This window comes from Zootoca vivipara, chromosome 3, assembly GCF_963506605.1.
Source record: "Zootoca vivipara chromosome 3, rZooViv1.1, whole genome shotgun sequence".
Taxonomy (NCBI): domain Eukaryota; kingdom Metazoa; phylum Chordata; class Lepidosauria; order Squamata; family Lacertidae; genus Zootoca; species Zootoca vivipara.
Genome location: NC_083278.1, coordinates 66,772,750 through 66,792,100, shown reverse-complemented (window position 1 = coordinate 66,792,100; position 19,351 = coordinate 66,772,750). Strand labels below are relative to the sequence as shown.

The 19,351-nt window shown below is 41.5% G+C and overlaps 1 protein-coding gene across 2 annotated transcripts in view; it reads right to left on the bottom strand.

Moving 5' to 3' along the window:
• The window catches only part of SNX9 (sorting nexin 9), a 42,095-nt gene extending 30,660 nt beyond the window's left edge, over positions 1-11,435 (bottom strand). The window contains exon 1 of one of the 2 annotated variants that reach the window (XM_035108651.2): positions 11,037-11,435. In XM_035108651.2, the coding sequence (XP_034964542.1) occupies positions 11,037-11,048 (12 nt within the window). In that variant the 5' untranslated portion in view covers positions 11,049-11,435. The remainder of the gene's footprint in view (positions 1-11,036) is intronic. The other variant, XM_035108652.2, reaches the window with a different exon arrangement.
• Between the last annotated feature and the right edge of the window lie 7,916 nt (positions 11,436-19,351).

Sequence of the window (19,351 nt, the reverse complement as noted above, 5' to 3'; positions counted from 1 at the left end):
TGCCAGACACAAAAACATTCCCAGAATGTTATTTTTCCACGTGGTTTCTAAAATCTCACTGATGCAGAATACATGCCTGTTGAAAATATACTTTAATGCTATTTTAACCACTATTTTAAAAATGGATTGTATATCTAGAACAGGCATCCCCAAACTGCGGCCCTCCAGATGTTTTGGCCTACAACTCCCATGATCCCTAGCTAACAGGACCAGTGGTCGGGGAAGGTGGGAATTGTAGTCCAAAACATCTGGAGGGCCAAAGTTTGGGGATGCCTGATCTAGAATATTATAATTCAATTGTCTTATGTGCATTCTTTGTAAACCACCCTGAAAACATGGTAGAACAGAGGTTCCCAATTAGCTAATTACTGAGGACCCATATTTTTCAAAAGCCAAGTCATGGACCCCCTACTTTTGAAAAATTTGATAACTCTATAAGTTACCTGAGCAAAGCATCAGTATCAGTACAATACAGATACATCACCCAGGGCAGACCGCAATGGTGGCTTGACTCAGCAGTATATCACAAGTGAAACAACCACTGCTCTTGGCTCCCTCCAGCTGGCACTGGAGGCAAAGGAACTCAGGAGTGGCGGTGGTTTCACCAGTGATATACTGCTGAGTGAAGCCACCATCTCACTCTGCCCTCCTACCAGCTGCATTGGTGAGACGCTGATACAGCTTGTTCCTCCATACACTTTTAAAAAACTGCTTGGCTGAGGAGCGCACAGCTGCCCTTGCCTCAGCCAACCAGTTTTATGGAGCCCCCGCCCTGCACAAGTGGTTGCCACTCCCCTTAGTAAAGCAGTTAATGGATCCCCCAGCCTGCTGCTGACTCGTGTGAGCAGGCGGCAGGGTGGGCGCTCTGTTAAAGTGCTCCCACCCCCAGCTTCTCCTGTTCACGTGCATTCTTTAAATAACTCTCTCCCCCTGCCCCAGATGTGTGCAACATTCTCTGTATGACTCTCTAATGCAGGGGTCCTCAAACCTTTTCAGCCAGGGGCCAGTTCACTGTCCCTCAGACCACGTGGGGGGGCCGGACTATATTTTGAAAAAAAATATGAACAAATTCCTATGCACACTGCACATATTGTATTTGAAGTGCACAAAAAACAGGGGGAAAATAAAATATTTAAAAGGAAGAACGATTTTAATCAACATAAAACTTTTAAGTATTTCAATGGGAAGTTTGGGCCTGTTTTTGGCTAATGAGATACAGTAGTTGATATCTGATTTATGAATTATTACTGGTACATTGTCAGATGCTAAACTCACTAGCATCAATTTTGGTATACCTGCAGAAATGTAGCCTGCACATGACTGTCTTCCTATGTTGGAACTCAGTGAGTGTTTCTTTTACCATGACACTGCATTTTCTGATGGTGCATCAAATTGATTCTGTCACACAGGTAAATGTTTTGTTAAATTTACACAAACTGATGTTCTAAATATGAGGTGTCATGACAAATTCGGAGCTCAGCATGTGGCCAAAGAATGTGTGAGACCAAACTGTTAGCAATTTCACTCCTCTGATGCTGCATTTTGTGATTGGTATAATTCTCATGCTTGTTTGAGAAGCCTGTGGGAATGGAAGACAGCCTTATCTCTCTTCTGCTGTATGTAATGTACTTTTGCTTTTACTTCGTTGTTTGTCCGTTCTCTCGGAGCTGAAGAGAACAGTCGCCATTATGCCTTTGCCTGTACATAGTGTGTAAATAAATAGTAGATTAGACTATTCTATTCACACTTCTTGCTGTGTTAAGCTAGAAGATTAGTGTGCACAGATCAAGCTAGTTTATGTCGCTGAGCGCACTAGAGAATGTGGGAGATGCCTTTTCCAGGGTTGCACATACTGGAGGACCCTTGGAGTTTCAGGGGACTGCAGGCACCCCTGGGCGTTTTCCAACACAAACTGCATGCCTAGTTTGCAAACCAGCTCACATTGATCTTCTCACTATTCAATACACCTTTTCGCATTTTGGGCATCGTGGAAAACTTGAGTAACTTACTGCAGGTTCCCCTGAGGGCAGCCAGAGGAGCAGAGAAGCAAGGGAGCAGAGCAAGGAGGAGGAGGATTGAAGGCTGCCTCTCCGGTTCCCCAGTTGGATTTGTTTCTTTGCAGGGATCTGCAGCTGCAATATGGCTCTGGAAGAGGCAGCAGCTGCAGCTCAGCTTTGCGATGCATGGCAGGCGGTGTGGAGGTCAGAAGGACAGGAGTTTGCCTGCTTGCCACGGCTTTTCATTGGCCAATCAGTCCCTGTACCATGCTCAAGTAAACTCAGATGCGGCTTTTCATTGGTTGAGCCGCTGCGTGTCGGCAGCGGCTCAACAAATGAAAGGCCGCTTCGGAGTCTACCTCAGCGTGGTGCAGGGACTGACGAATTGGTCCCTGCTCCGCTGAAAAGCCATGTCGGGGATGCTTGCTGCCCCGTACTGCGCTAAGGAAAACCGGACTCTCGGCGGGTTTTCAAATAGCCATGCGAGCCGTATTCGCGACCCGATCAGGCTGCATCCAGCCCATGGGCCGTAGATTGAAGACACCTGCTCTAATGAGTCAATAAAATGAGCACTGTTCCAAGACGTTTTGCTCCTACATTGTTTTCTTAAATTCTAAATTATCTTGGAAGAATATTTTTTTAAAAAAAACTGCTGAGCTTTACCAAGCCTTTAAAAAATGGAAGGAAGAAATCTGTTCTGTCAATAAAGGCCAAAGCAAAGAGTTTTATTCCTTACATGCAAAGATTCCTTGCCCTAACCAAAAAGAAATAAGGGGAGGTGGTGGAATCCAGCACACAACCACATTTATGGTTACCAGCACAGCAAGTAATGCCATTAAAATTGCAGGGAAGATAACCATTTTCAGGAATGAACAACACATATAATAATAATAATAAAATAATAATAATAATAATAATACTGTAATAATAATTTGTACCCCGCCCATCCGGCTGGGTTTCCCCAGCCACTCTAGGTGGCTTCTAACAAAGATTAAAATACATTAAAATGTCACACATTAAAAACTTCCCTAAACAGGGCTGCCTTCGGATGTTTTCTAATTGTCAGGTAGTTGTTTATCTCTTTGACACCTGATGGGAGGGCATTCCACAGGCGCCACTACCAAGAAAGCCCTCTGCCTGGTTTCTTGTAGCTTTGCTTCTCGCAGTGAGGGAACCGCCAGAAGGCAGAATGATGGGGGTGGAGACGCTCCTTCAGGTATACTGGGCCGAGGCCGTTTAGGGCTTTAAAGTCAGCACTAACACTTTGAATTGTGCTCGGAAACGTACACGGCAAAATATACTATTTCTATCAGTCAGTAGCATGATGGAGCATAAAAGGACAGCACTTTCACAATTGTTTTCTTGCAACAGGATGAGACTGCAAGAAAAAATAATGATTGTCTAGGATACATAGTACATCCACATGAGGTAGAAGCAACAATGGGGCTGTCAATAAAGCTTCCATTAAGCACTACACACTGACCATACTCACACACAACACTAAGTCAAACCAAGGCATAATGTGAATAGACTGTTCCCAGGGAGAAAATCCTTTGCTGTTCCCCAGTCTTTTTAGCTCAGTTTGGCTTAGCATGTCATCTGAATCGTGGTTAAGCTCTCTCCTCCTTAACTATGATCTGTAGTTAAGGATTGCCCTAGGGTTACAGAGAGCGCTTAACCATGATCCTGGGTTCAAGTGACAAAGTAAGCCAAACTTTGCCTTAGTTGTTGCACAGAGCAAAAAGGACCAGGAGGGTGGAAAGTAGATGCTTCCAAGAGACAGAATGTTCAGAGAGTCCCTGTAAGCCATAGTTTGGCTTATTGCATGGGCAAACCAAGCCATTATCATTTAAGAGTCCCAAGCAATGAGGAAAAGGTAGGACAGCTCAGTGGTAGAGCTTATGCTTTGTAAGTAAGAAGCCCAGAGTTCAATCCCAGCCATCTCCGGGCATGGCTGGAAAAGACTTCTGAAACACTGTAAAGCCACTGCCAGCTGGCACTGTAGACAAAAGTGAGCTAAATTGACCAATGGCTTCACTCACTGTAACACAGCTTTCTATTTATCCATCATTAAGTTTGATATCTCCCCTTCAAGTACATGAGGGCTGCTTACAATAAAATATTAAGCCACTATAAAATAAGCTAAAGACTGAAAATCTATAAAATCAGCATAAAATTATTATTAGAGTAGAAAAGACAAAGAAAAATTTAAAAGCCTTAGGAAAATAAAAATGACATTGTTGTTGTTTAGTCGTTTAGTCGTGTCCGACTCTTTGTGACCCCATGGACCATAGCACGCCAGGCACTCCTGTCTTGCACTGCCTCCCGCAGTTTGGTCAAACTCATGTTCGTAGCTTCGAGAACACTGTCCAACCATCTTGTCTTCTGACGTCCCCTTCTCCTAGTGCCCTCAATCTTTCCCAACCATCAGGGTCTTTTCCAAGGATTCTTCTCTTCTCATGAGGTGGCCAAAGTATTGGAGCCTCAGCTTCACGATCTGTCCTTCCAGGGAGCACTCAGGGCTGATTTCCTTAAGAATGGATAGGTTTGATCTTCTTGCAGTCCATGGGACTCTCAAGAGTCTCCTCCAGCACCACAATTCAAAAGCATCAATTCTTCGGCGATCAGCCTTCTTGATGGTCCAGCTCTCACTTCCATACATCACTACTGGGAAAACCATAGCTTTAACTATACAGACCTTTGTCGGCAAGGTGATGTCTCTGCTTTTTAAGATGCTGTCTAGGTTTGTCATTGCTTTTCTCCCAAGAAGCAGGCGTCTTTTAATTTCGTGACTGCTGTCACCATCTGCAGTGATCAAGGAGCCCAAGAAGGTGAAATCTCTCACTGCCTCCATTTCTTCCCCTTCTATTTGCCAGGAGGTGATGGGACCAGTGGCCATGATCTTGGTTTTTTTGATGTTGAGCTTCAGACCATATTTTGCGCTCTCCTCTTTCACCCTCATTAAAAGGTTCTTTAATTCCTCCTCGCTTTCTGCCATCAAGGTTGTGTCATCTGCATATCTGAGGTTGTTGATATTTCTTCCGGCAATCTTAATTCCGGCTTGGGATTCATCTAGTCCAGCCTTTCGCATGATGAATTCTGCATATAAGTTAAATAAGCAGGGAGACAATATACAACCTTGTCGTACTCCTTTCCCAATTTTGAACCACTCAGTTGTTCCATATCCAGTTCTAACTGTAGCTTCTTGTCCCACATAGAGATTTCTCAGGAGACAGATGAGGTGATCAGGCACTCCCATTTCTTTAAGAACTTGCCATAGTTTGCTGTGGTCGACACAGTCAAAGGCTTTTGCATAGTCAATGAAGCAGAAGCAGACGTTTTTCTGGAACTCTCTAGCTTTCTCCATAATCCAGCGCATAAAAATGACATTACCTGACATTAAGTGTACTTTTCTGGGAAGAGCATTCCAAAGTCCAATGCTTCCTACCATGTGAAATAGTTCTGATCATTCTTATATGATATGGGAACAATATGGGATGCTATCACAAATGTGTCCTAGGAAACAGCCCAGCATAGGCCCTGCCGCAATTCCTGACATTAAAAATTAATTAAAAAATTAAATTAAAAAAATTAATTAAAAAATTAAATTAAAAAATTAATAAAAAAATTAAGTTTTGAGGAATGAGGCCTTCAGAAATCTGACTGAGCTGAACTTTGTGGCATGGCAGAGGTGGGCTTGATTTTCCTTTGTTTCAATACCTTTTTCTTCTTGAGTCCATTCATATCAAGCTAGAGGAAAGGGGAAGGCTTTCTAATATAACTGAAAAGTATAAAGTCACCATCTGGCCAGAACAAAGGAAGATTGTACTGTAACTGAAGTCATGTGTTCATGTTCCAAGAAGATTATTTTTGTATCATCTGAAATCAATTCATGCCTGTTCATATAGACTCCATTTGTAACTATGGGAAGGCATCTTTAAAAGAGATGCTCTACAGAAAAATAATTATGTTTTATCCAGATGATCTCCAATTTTCTCAAATTTATGCCAAAGAAAAATAACTTCATTTCAATAATGGAAATGTCTTTTTCCCTTAACTTGTTACATAGGGATGCAAACAACGGCACTTGTTAAGAATGGTCATTTCTCAACAATTATGAAATAAATGAGGTGTGCTTGTTGTTCTCGACAAGATATTGGCAAAATGTGGCACAATTCACATTCCATTGTAAACCAGAGTTAATGATTTACAGTAAATACACAGTTGAATCCCCTTGGTAAAGCATTATGTCTGAACTGGGGGTCGTGGTTCATGGTAAACTAAGCTTTTCGGGGTGCCACAACACTTCCAGCTGTATTGTTTTTGTTCAGCATGTCACTGGAAATATACCAACTATTGTGAATTCACAATAAATTAAGAGGATCCGAAACTTTTCTCCCCATGGACCACTTGAGTGTGGCTGAGGGTCTCAGCAAACAACTTAATGGTTCTTCTGTCTCTTGCAACAATTGTAGGAACCTGTGCTAGATGCTGTTACGATTTTTAATTGCATTTTATTACTTCTTTTATTTCTTATGTTGCATTATTTTGTATTACAGTTGGAATTCTTTAGAATTAACATTGTAAAGTTCTTCACAGACAACAAACTAAATGAAACTTAGACTATAGACCACAGCGTGGAAAAACCCTGCAATAAATGTCAAGGTTTTGAGGTGTTACCAAACTGTGCCACAACAAACCAGCATGGTTACCTCACTAGAATTAGCTGTTTACCAAAGCAAGATACTTTGCTTGCTTTTGGGGCACCCACTCTCAGATCACAGTAGTGCAAATTCTTACATTTACTGACAGAGTTGATGGAATGATGGTCCAGTGTTGCAACAACCACACTAATGGCCTATATTAGTCTCTTCTAACCTTATGAGATCCTGACTATACTAACAGACCTGTCCTCAAAAAGGGTGAAACCCCATTCTTGATAATGGCAAGAGAAACATTACCTCATTAACAGGAGGTTTTTAAGAAGAGGTTGAATAGCCATCTATCATGGATGTCTTAGCTGAGATTCCTGCATTGCAGGAGGTTGAGCTAGATGACCCTTGGGTACCTTGCAGCTCTGCAGTTCTATTATTCTATTTGTCACTTGCTCACCTAAAGCAAACAGTTTCCCCAGTTGCAAGAGCCAGGTCATCAAGTTGCACCCACCTCTCTCAGGTTACCTCTGGACATACACATACTGTACATGAAAATTCTACATCATTGCACATATAGTACACTCATTTCACACAGAATGTGAATGAGAATTACATGGGTAGACTGAGTTGTCTGTCATCTAGTTTTACAGAGCCATTTCAGCTTTGAGAAGCACGTATTCTCAGCTAACCATTTTAAGTTTCTGGCTGGCAAATTTTATTGCCTGTATCTTATCATCCATGGACTTAAATGCTGAATTTCAATTTCTGAAATTACCAGGTTTAAATATCATCCAATTAGTTGTTTTAAAAAAGCACTTCTTTAATTTTTGAAAGTTACTTTTTTGAAAATGTGAACATTGCTTCAGGTACCCGCAACTCATATTGAGAGTAAATAATTTGAGAATGTAAACAATACAGACTATGAAACAATGTAGCACAAGCCTTTCATTTTAAGCTTTTTATTATTCCTGAATGCTTCCCAGAATCAGATATATTTATTTATTATTCACAGTACAATTTCACGTAAGCAAATGATAGTGCAATCCTCATTTGACTTTAGAAAACTAGCCAAATAAAAGGATGCAGCAAGCTTCTATGTTTACACAATGAAGTTGCATTTGTTTGGCACTGAAACAATGATCCTTCACTTCCTTTCAACACTGAAGTAAGCAAGCACCAATTGGACTATGTTTCTGCTACTGCCTTAGCGGAAAACCTTCAATAGCTTTGGCTTTCAACAGCTGGCAAGAGGAAATTCACGTTGCACTCTGGTATTAAAAGTGCTTTTAAAATGTATTTCCATGCCATACTGGAAAGGGACATCAACAGAGAACAGCACTATAAACCTACAAAACTAAGCAATAGCTTTAGATCTCCTCAAAGTGTCCGAAATCTAGGCCTATACTTCCACTGATGAACAACTAAGATAAGATTATTTTTTTCCACAGGAGGCAATACTGTAGACTCGAGAAAAAATGCCTATGCAAGTCAAATAGCTTATGAATAGACATATCACAGCATCCAGGCTCTATCAAACAGGCACACAGTGCATCTCAAACTTTGGCTTCTCTTCCAAACTTACTCTACCCTTTGGCCCCTTTCCTTCCCGCAGCTGATTGCCGTGTTAGTGCACATGTGCATGTGAGCATGTCCACCACTTTGCATAAGAAGGAATCACAGATTGAGGCTGAGAGACTAAAAACTTTCAGCAGAAATTCCTTCCTTCCTCTCATCCCAACTCATGCCCAGCTCAAGTACCATTCACCCAATGAGCTCTTCATTGAACTGCATACAAGAATGATTGCAGATTATTTATTATCTTTACAGCAGCTCCTTCTCCACAGGTGCCTGGAGTCCTTCAGTAATAATCTACATATGCCTCTTTTTAAAGCAAGCCAGTAAAGAAAACGTTATAGCAAATTCCGCTAAGTAGTGGCAAGTGAAATAAAACTGGATTTCCTATTAGTGGCCTTTCTCTCCCGCTCTTCTTTTTCTTAAAGGAGGAAAGCATGTTACTTCATCAACTTTTTACTCAACTACTGCCAAAAGATACTTAAAACAATCAAAACAGTTATTTTCATTTTTTATTGTTGATTTGTTCATTTTTCAACTGTCATTATACTTTAATATATTATATTTTCCGGTGTCTAGGTCCACACAAGGAAAGGAACTCAATTAAAATAAAACCAGAGCAGCAAATTAAACAAAAAACTTTTCCATTCCAATTTTTGCTATGAAATGGAAACCACTTGAGTTCCACAGCCCTATTCACAATTATTTTTAAGACCTCATAACTGTACGGTACATCCTAGACTAGTAATACTGTAATACAGAATACCAATAATTTCCATAATGAAAGTGTAAGAAAACAATCTACCTTGGTCATCTACTTTAAACTGAGAACTCACACTGAAGGGGTTTCAATACTCTTTCTGTGGTTATTATACGTAAAAACGTCACTTCAAAGGAAAGAGCTATCTATAGCCATGGATGAGGTAAGAGTATTACTCAGCAATTGTTCCTTGTGACTAGTTTTTAAAAACTTTGTCTTTACTCATTCTTTCCTTTCCTACTTGAATGCTGAGTACTCAAAAATAAAGGATAAACTACAAAGAACTTGATGCAGTTCTGAAAGTAAGGATCAGTATATCCAAGTTCTCTCTAATTTACCTTTCCTTTTTCAGTACTGTACTCATAATTCAAGCAGGAAAAGGAAAAGGAGTTGGGACCAACTTTTAAAAACTTGTCAGAAAAGTACTCGAGTGCACAATATGGCCTGAACGGGTGCAATAAAGAAGTGGACTGAGGCCCATTGTGATTGATCTGCTTCAGTCCTGCTTATGCCATGGATACAGTAAATTCACAGATATATTTGCTTTGGCATCTCATCTATAAAATGGGATAAGTTGCCTGAGAGATATTGCAATATGAATTCTGTAGAAACACTTTTGCAAAGTTAGAGCACTTCACATCACAGACAGCAGTAATAACAGTGTTTTAGAGAGTGCTAGGCCTGTTGATCTTTTGGTTTTGTTGCTGAACGACCTAGAACTTCAAGAATTAAACCACTTTTTAAAAAAAAGTAAACAGCTTTATCTGGGTAACAGAAGAGTCCAAAAGCATGCCTAAACTAAACATTTAAAATGCCACTCTAAAGCATATGCATAAACTGAGAAGCAAACATGGTCTCTTTCTTTAAGGACTGATACACCACATTTCATTTTCCCCTCATCATGTGCAGGTTGGAAATACTAGTTCTAAATATACACGTGATCAAAACTAACGTATGATGTAATCAAGGAAAGAGGACGTATTTAAAAACACCTGGTGGCCAATTTTTTATTGCTTGATCTTAGAAGTAAAAACAGTAACAGAATGAAGTAGCTGTAGAATTTAAACATTTACAGTATGAAAACAGTACTGTTTTTTTAAAGTAAGTTTCCACACAGACTATGCTAACATCAATCAGCTGCTGCTCCCTTGAGATATCTTAGCACTTTTCCCCGCCCCAGAAAAGTATTTTTGAAATGTTTTCATACAGCCCAGAAAGCACATGTAGGCTGTAACTCGAAACACACTAGTAGGAAAGTCCAAATGAACACTAAGGGATTTGCTTCCCAGTAAACATGCATAGGACTTGGCTGTTAAGGATACTACCGGCTGTAATGTCTGCATTACTTCAAACCACTTTTCAGAATTACAAAACTGAACAGATACCACAGGGACAACCAGTTAACACGTACTGTGTACAAAATGTGATGACACCTAGAAATGGAGTTGGGAAGCAGGTTTTTTCTTTCTTCACAGAAACATATTGTCTTCAAACCCTGAACTTGGGGGAAAGTTACTCATGGAGGAACCTTGAGAGTTTGCCTCGTAGAGGAGAGGAGCCTTTCAACACAGCGAGTCATTCATTTCACTGTTTACCACGGATTAATGAAAATATCGCCATGGAAAGAAAACTCTTTCCAGAGGCACTCGGAAGTTTGAAGGCTGCTCTTCGCCAGCCATTCCTCCCGTTTGCTGAGCCCACAGCGGAGAGTTATGCTGGAGGCCCAAACGCACGTTTGCCCGTCTGCCTGGAATAGATTAAGCTGTGCCAAGTCAGTGACTTCAATCGGAGGGAAGAGAATGCCCCTCAGAAGCCGCCCTCCGCCATGCCCCGCTCCTCAAGCCAGCACCGGACCCCCGCGCGGGCGGGCAGGCAAGCCAAGAGTCCCGCCAAAACGCCCCCCCCAAACCCCAGAGAAACGCGCCCCACTTGCGAGCCGTTCCCTCAGAAACTACACCCCCCACCCACCCGAGTTATTTGAAAACAAACAAAAAGCGGGCGGCGCTGGGGAAGGGAGGCTGCCGCCGCGTGCAGGGTTCGCTTTCTGCTCACCTTGGTGGCCATGGCGGGGCTGCGTGTGCCACCCCCACGAGCAGGGAATGAGCTCCGGGGGGCTCCTCTGGGTCCCTCCTAGTGGGCCTCGGCGCTGGGGGAGGAGAGAGAGGAGGACGAGGAGGAGGGTGGCGGCGGTGGCTGCTGCGGCTCCTACGCCCTCAACCAGCCCACCAGCCCCCGGCGCCGCCTCTTCCCCGGAGTTGGTTGGGCTCCCCCGGCAGATGGGAAGGCGAAGCGGCTCCTGAGCTCACGACAAAGCCGAGCCCCCTGCGCTTCCTTTCGCCTGCCTTTCTCTTTCTCTTCGCCTCTTCCTCGTTCGCTCGCCCATATCCAGGGGCGGAGTTTCACGGAGGGCGTCCCGAAACCCAGGCGAGGGAAATGGGACGGGAAGGAGCCGCGGAGCAGCCCTTTCCGAAGACAACCCGCCCACCGACCCACCCTTCGCCGCGCGCACGTGATGCCTCCGGAGGCCGCCGCTGCCGCGGGCAACTTCTCCGCAGAGAAGAGCCGTCAGCGCCCACTTTTTGGTCCCCGTCGTCCCCACATCCCGTCGCTGCAGACGTGGTCAGGACAAGCCCCAATACTCGTCGGCTAAACTTTTTCCGACATCGTTAAGCCATAGCATCGAAGTGTCTGTACTGATCCCGTAAGCAAGCAGCAGCAATAATAATAATAATGATTTCGAGCAACAGCTAAAAAACTGCGCAGTGTTCCCACCCCATGCCTCCCGTGACACCGGCAGGGTTGAGGGAAAATGCACAGCAGGTCCTGAATTTGTAGATTGCAAAGGAGGAGCCTAGAAGGTGGGGTGAGGTGGCCTATCAGTTGCTGCTGGATCCCAGCTCCCATCATGCCTGACTTGTTTGCTATGATGGCTCGGCTGGGGCTGATGGGAATTGTTGTGCAACATCTGGAATGCTAAAAGATGCCCCATAATTGCTTCTAGATTAGGATAAGAAACAACTGGAGATCTTTGTTTCATTGGCAGCACCTATTTCTTCTTCAGCCTTGGCTGCTGAGGAATCCAGTGTTGGTGTGGGCTGTGGGGTAGGAGGGGATAGTTGTTTAAGGGCCAACCAGCAGCCTTCACACAAACTAGATTCCACCTGCATGTAACAATTCTCTGCTCCTTACAAAGAACGAAACTTAATCCTAGGCTGTTGGGTATTCCTAAAACCCCTGAAATACGTTGATCAACCACTCATTTATTGCTCTATAATCTTAAATAAAGTGATTTGAAGGGACACTCCGTTTATTTATTTATTTATTTATTTCATTGCAGCTTTACGACATCCCCCCCCCCAAGAGTGCTTCAACTCTTCTATTGTTGGGAGGGTGAAAAAGTCATGACAATTGCAGATGTCAGCAGAATGTGGAAAACAAACAAAACTTTTTTTAAAAAGTTTGACTCTGCAAGAAACTGGTCTGACACAGGAAAAGCAACCACATTTCTCCCTCATCTCATGTCTATCAACCTCATAGCTTTGCAATTTCATATTTGTTCCTGAAAGTGAGATTTCTCCCCTGCTGAAATAAGGTAATTAGCAGGTAAGCCTCAATTTCAATCCTGTCACCTTTCTAGTCTCTTGCTACTAAAGCTGAGTTCCATAAAGATTTTATGATGGAAGGGTGGGGTGGGCAAGGGGCACATAGTGGAGGCACTTTTCTTTATGTTTTACAACATGAGAATTATTCTAGTCCAGGAGCACTGTGGCCTACTGAGATAATAACCAGCACATCATAGGATATGTGTAATCTAAAGCAGAGAGTTCCAAAACGATTTTGAGGGCTACATTCATATCTTCCTTCTGCAACTATTCCTTATGGCTGTATCTGTGTTGAAGTAGAAGGAATGGTTTTTATCCACTTAAAATTGTGTCCTACTCCATTTTGTGGCAATGGCCCTGTTAGAAACTTCTTTAAAATAAGTTGTGACAGAGATATATATCAGGATGTTTTGGGGTTCATATTTCAGGTTGATTCACTGATTCATCAAAACTCCTAAAAATCTTAACTTCATGCCACTGCCCATTTAATCCAGTGGAGGAATCTGATACCGTACTTGGTGCTTACCAACTCTGATGATTATAGAAGCAGAAGAGAGCTGAGTAAACACTGTCAGGTATGTTATATCTACTAGTCAACATCAGCATGTGATGAACACATAGTGCAGTGCATGATCATAATTACATTATCATATAATGACTTTTTAAAAAAAAAAATCATCCAAAATCAGATTTTTCACACAAAGCAAAGAAAGAGCCTCAACTGCCCCGAGCACAGTGGTTTTAGAAAATATAAAATTAAATCATAATTGGAAGGTCAGAATTGTTGAAAGCTGTATGGATACCAGAGAAGGTGTAGGATTGCTCGTCCCACCTTTTCTGGCAGAGCTCCTGTCTTTAAGACCTATGTGAGAGGCTGCAAGTGAAGCATTTCTCGTCGGCACATCTCCATGGTGGGGAAAGCTAAAAATAACTGATAATCAGTAATTTAAAGATGATGATTGTAAATTTTAATCACACAGACATAATGATCCATTAAAATGAGTTTTGCAGTGCAAAATGTGGAGCAAAACTTGGTGTTACTAATTTTATCAAGGAACCTGAGAGTCATGCACAAACCATCTACCTCTGCCCAAGAGGGAATGTAAATAGCAGCCATACCTGCAAAAGCACTCTAGTTTAAGACAAAAATAGACAGATACAGGTTTTTCACCATTTGTTGCTCTGAATGTTCTTTTTGTCTGATGTAGTATGTAACTTACAGTGCAGTCCTCTATACATGTCTACTCAGAAGTAAGCCCTGAGTTAAATGGGGCATACTCCCACATGATGGTGTATAATTGCAGCCTTAAGCATTTGCATCACTACAAAAACCAGAACTTTAAATATAGATACAATGAACTATGCAAATCATAAACATTCAGATACAGCCATTTCATCCTGTTTAAGAAAAATAAATCATATTAATACTATGAGACTCTAAAGCAGGCACCCCCATACTTTGGCCCTCCAGATGTTTTGGACTACAATTCCCATCTTCCCCAACCACTGGTCCTGTTAGCTAGGGATCATGGGAGTTGTAGGCGAAAACATCTGGAGGGCCGCAGTTTGGGGATGCCTGCTCTGAAGCATATTATAAAAGGATAAGATCCTGCTATCTTTGCAACCCTACCTTCAGGTACAGTCTTCGTTGGGAAACCAAGTTACAAATTTATTTTTGTGAATAAAAATAACTGTGTATGAATTGTTACTAATAAGAACACTTTCCTTATTAGTAACAATACACTATTTTTATTCAGTGCTCTAATCACTCATGCATTTCACCCTATTTAAAACTCCCCCAGAAGGAAACATTAACGTCATGGGATTTCCTTTTAAGTACTGTATTTCATCAGAGTAAATTTAGCTTTTCAGATCGGGCAGCAATAGTACAAAGCAGCCCCATCTTCCTCTTTCATAATTCCCCCACCCCACCCCATCATTAAGAAGGCATTTGTTGGCCTGATTACACTGCCTACATCCCTCAAAGGACCTAAATACTGGTCTGCATTTTAATGAATTGTCTTTCTCTGTGCCTTTATACAGATATAAAATGACAACAATTGTACAAAGGCATTTTTAATAAGCTGACAAACTTACACTATGAATTTCAGGTCTTAATTGTAGAGACTGGAGGCTGTTACATATTTCCAAAATAAGACGAGGCAGTGTTTCATGTAATTTTGAAATATTTTATTTGCAGGACAATCTCACCTGTGCCCAACACAGGTTATTGTCAGTTTTGGTTATTGTTGGTGCTTCCCCCCCCCCTAATAATGTTTAGGGGTACTCTCATTTTCCTACTCATATAGAAATAATGACCCTCAATGAGGCCAAACTTAGATTCACAAAATGTTTAGGCGTATGCATACCCCTGCGTACCCCCAGAAAAAAAGCACCGGTTAGTGTTGTGTACATAAGAGGTTTTTTTAAATTATAAAGTTCAGCAGAATCAGAATCATTACAGAAATACCTTTTCCGAAAACAAATGTCCCATGTATGTATGAAATAAACATATTCACATGAAATTTCCAGCAATAAAATAATTTTGTAAAATCTGTTGAGTCTTTGTGGTGCAATATACTGTTGATACAACATTTTATACTCAAGGATAACACAGCCAATATGTTTATATACGGATTTCTAATAATGGAAGACGAAATTACACACAATTAGAGTAACATGTTCTAATACCTATGTGTTTTTGTTACACATCATCCTCTAAGATGGTATTCAACATAACCCCTCACATTATAGCTTTTTCTTGGTATCTCACTTGCAGTTTTTGTCCAGAAATTTTGAAAGCTTCTGAGCTTCCAACCTGTTAAAAAATCCTTAATCTGTTATTAAAGTTGAATGCTAGCTCTTGAATAATTGAGGCCAAAGGCTAAATAGCTGGGAATAGAATTTTTACTTACAGATTCAATGGCTCAAAAATAGGAGAGTATAACTATATTAATGAAGATTGCTCTCAGATAACAATAATGGATAAAACATACAGTACTTGTACTCCAAATTATACCATACCAAGGATGAGAACCAACAAACTGAATCTAAATCCAGATATGACTGAGGCACTGATTGTTGTTTAGTTCCCTAGGCTTGATGGATGGGTAGTAGTCTCCTCTTGATAGGGGTATGCTCCCTCTAACGGAGCAGATATGTAGCTTGTGGTTACTTTTGGATCCATTGCTGTTGCTTGAGGCTCAGATGGGCTTGGTGGTGCAGAATGCCTTCCATCAGCTTTGACTGATGGCCCAGGTGCATCCCTATCTGGATGGGAATTGCCAAACTTCTGTTGTCTGTGTTCTGGTAATCTCTAGGTTAGGTTACTGCAATGTATTTTACATGGGGCTGTCTCTAAAGACGTTATGGAAAACATCCGATGCAAAATTTAGTGGGCCGCTGTTGCTCACCTGGGCATACAGTTTGAGCATATAACAACAATCCTGGCCCAACTGCATTGGCTGCCAATCAGTTTCCGGGCCCAACTCAAAGTGCTGGTTTTGACCCATAAATCCTTAAACAGCTCAGGACCACAATACCTCAAGGACTGCCTCTCCCCATATAAACTGACGTGGACCCTTGCGATCATAATCTGATGCCCTTCTTCATGTGCTCCTTTCATGAGAGGTCCAGTGGGTGACAACACCAGAATGGACCTTTTCTGCAATGCCTCCCCATTTGTGGAATGCTCTTCCCAGGGAAGCTTGCCTGGCACCTTTGTTAGATATCTTTCACCAGGCAAAAGCATTCCTCTTCTCCCGGGCCTTGGGGTTATGTTGGGCTTTTAAACTGTGGGGGCATTGTTTTGTTTGTTATCATGTTATGTATTTTTGTGTTTTTATATTGGATGAAGGGCACATAGAAATTTAATAAACAATGCCCTGACATTCTCTTTATGAAACAATTTTATTAACCAACCACCCTGAGCAACCTTAGAGCAAATTTTTAAGATTGGATATTGCTAAACCTGGTTCAACTAGCTTCTAGGTTTTTGTTGCTGTCAAGCCTTAGCTCTTCTTTGGTTCCCAAATAAAAGCTCCAGGTTTTGAGCAGCCCTTAGCAAATGATGGTTCGTGGGCTCACCTTATCTGCCAGACAGAAGGATACAGTTGTGTCAGTGGTCACTGTGCAATATGGTGTTGTGAACAATGATGGACTTGCTCAACAACAAAGCTGACAGGATGATATTGTGCCACTCCGATTCTTTCAATCTAAACTACCTCAAAGGAAATTGTGAGGGGGGAGATGACATAACCTGATGTTTGCCACTTTGAACTATTTGAAGAAAAGGTAGAACCCAACAGCATTGCCTTTTCATACTACTGTGATTTTGTTTCCAAGAACACTAGTCACCACCAAATTGTCTAAATGTTTATTTGTAGTGATGTAGCAAATAAGTTCTCATTGACATTGTTTTCTTATGGAGAAAAATGGCTGTAACAGTCCCTCCAAAGGATGATTTGGAGCCTCTTGTATTATAAATGTCTTGAGTTTCAATTAGTAATTGTATCAAATGTAATACCCAAGAGCTATAATCCTGGGCACAGTTAGACTGTTAAAACCCTTTTGTAGTTGGAGGGATAAAAGTAGCTGAACTGTGCATGGGGTTGCAGCCAAAGAGAGCTGCCAAAACAGATCGCTCTCCCCACAACTTGCAACACACAGTTTACTGGATAACATTCTGCTGCTTGAGTGCACCTAAGAATAATGACACCGCCATGCCATCTACTTTACAACTTGTCAGATTTAAATAGCACATGTACAATCTGTCTCAGTCTTCCACCTTAAAATGCACTTGCAAATTTTGCTCCCAACTCATCCCAACTGTTATTGATGGTCTTATTCTGCAAACCTTACAATCATTCTGCCATTCTTACAATATAGCTTCTCAGACCCACAAACATGGGAAATGGAAGAATGGGGGGTGAAGGAATAGACTCAAATCTGCCAGCCACACTCATTGACCTAGAAGAGTTGCATCTAAACGTTTTTTTGATGGGCTGGAATTGTTGAATGTGCCCTTCAAATAAATTTAATATTGCTGATGGTTTTAATATTTCTTGAAAAGGTTTTATTACAGTCATGTAGTATTTAAATTTTGTTCAATAAATAAAATAACAAAACCATGCTCAAAGGTACTGTCTTCTTTAGTTTACATATTCCAGGGCTGATCAAGAACATTCAGCAGAAGTACCGATACTGGATATTGCCTGAAACTAAATTTTGGTCTTTACATGAAATGTAAATTGATAGTGGAAAAGAAAAGTGTGTTTGTTTCCACGCTGATCAATTATTGCTCAGTAGGCAGCAAAACAAAGTGGGTGTCCTTACCTACTGCAATAGAATGTTAGGCTTGAAGATTCACTGTCAAACAGCTCAATCTTATACATAGTTATTCAGAAATGAGTCCTGCTGTGCTCAGTGAAGCTTATTCCAGGATAAACATGCATAGGCTTGCTGCCAAAACCTATATAAAGCTAGGCAATAACTTTTCACAACGCTAACACTTCTCAATATACTTTTAGAACATTATTTTGTGGATAATGAATGCTAAGATGGTAAGTTTTGATTAGGACATCATACTTTATAGGGTCAGGCCTAGGTACTAATGACTTAAAAGAATGTTGTTGGAACAATAAAATTAATATGCATTGTAAATCTCTCTGAAGAAGTGTGCATGCACGCAAAAGCTCATCCCAATGACAAACTTAGTTGGTCTCTAAGGTGCTCCTGGAATGAATTTTTTTATTTTGTTTCGACTACGGCAGACCAACACGGCTACCTACCGTATATGCCGGCATATAAGGCGACTGAGCGTATAAGACGACCCCCTAATTTTCAAGTTAAAATATAGAGTTTGGGATATTCTCTATATTTTATGTACTTGCAATTTCTGGCGCAGCGGGGACTTGCTGAGCGGCGCTGGAATCGCATCATCGCAGCCGCAGAAGCTATTTCTGGCGCTGCGGATATTTTGGCTATGGGCAGCGCTGCCCAAATCAAAAAGGTCTGCAGTGCCAGAAATCACTTCTGAGCATGTGCAGACATGAGGACATGCTCAGAAGCGATTTCTGGCGCTGTTCGGCGAGTACCCTCGCTGCTTGGTGTGTCCCCGGTTTAGCGCAGCGCGGGGGGGACTTGCTGAGCGCACAAAACCCAGCATATAAGACAACCCCCGAATTTTGAGACTATTTTCCGGGGTTTAAAAGTCGTCTTATACGCCGGAATATACGGTACCTGTAATCCAAACACCTTGATTGTTTTCAGGACTGGCCCAAGACATTTTGTTGCCTGAGGCAAAGAACATCATGATACCCCACCCTACCTAATTCCATTCACAGAAGCTGAAGAGATTGACAGTTGATTGACATACATAACTCCAGTGCTATTTTTCTAGAAAAAGAGGTGCTGGAACTCACCATGAAGGCCTTCCTTGTTCTCTTATAATTGCAATGGTGCTTACCTGAGAGGTGCTGGAACTGAGTTCCGGTGAGTTCTGCCTAAAAAAAAGCCCTGCAAAGCTCTATACATATAGAGGGATGTTACACAAACATACATGTGCACACACTCTTTCTCTCTCTCCTTGTTCGAGCGAGCTTCCCAGGTTTGACAGCATAATCTAAGATAACAAACAGAATAATGATTATGGCAAAAAAATCTGGAGCATGTACTTTCAGACACACAGTATGCACTAATTGCCAAGAAACAAAACTTTTATAAATGTAATTGTAGTTTATTATTTATGCCAAAATACACAAAATC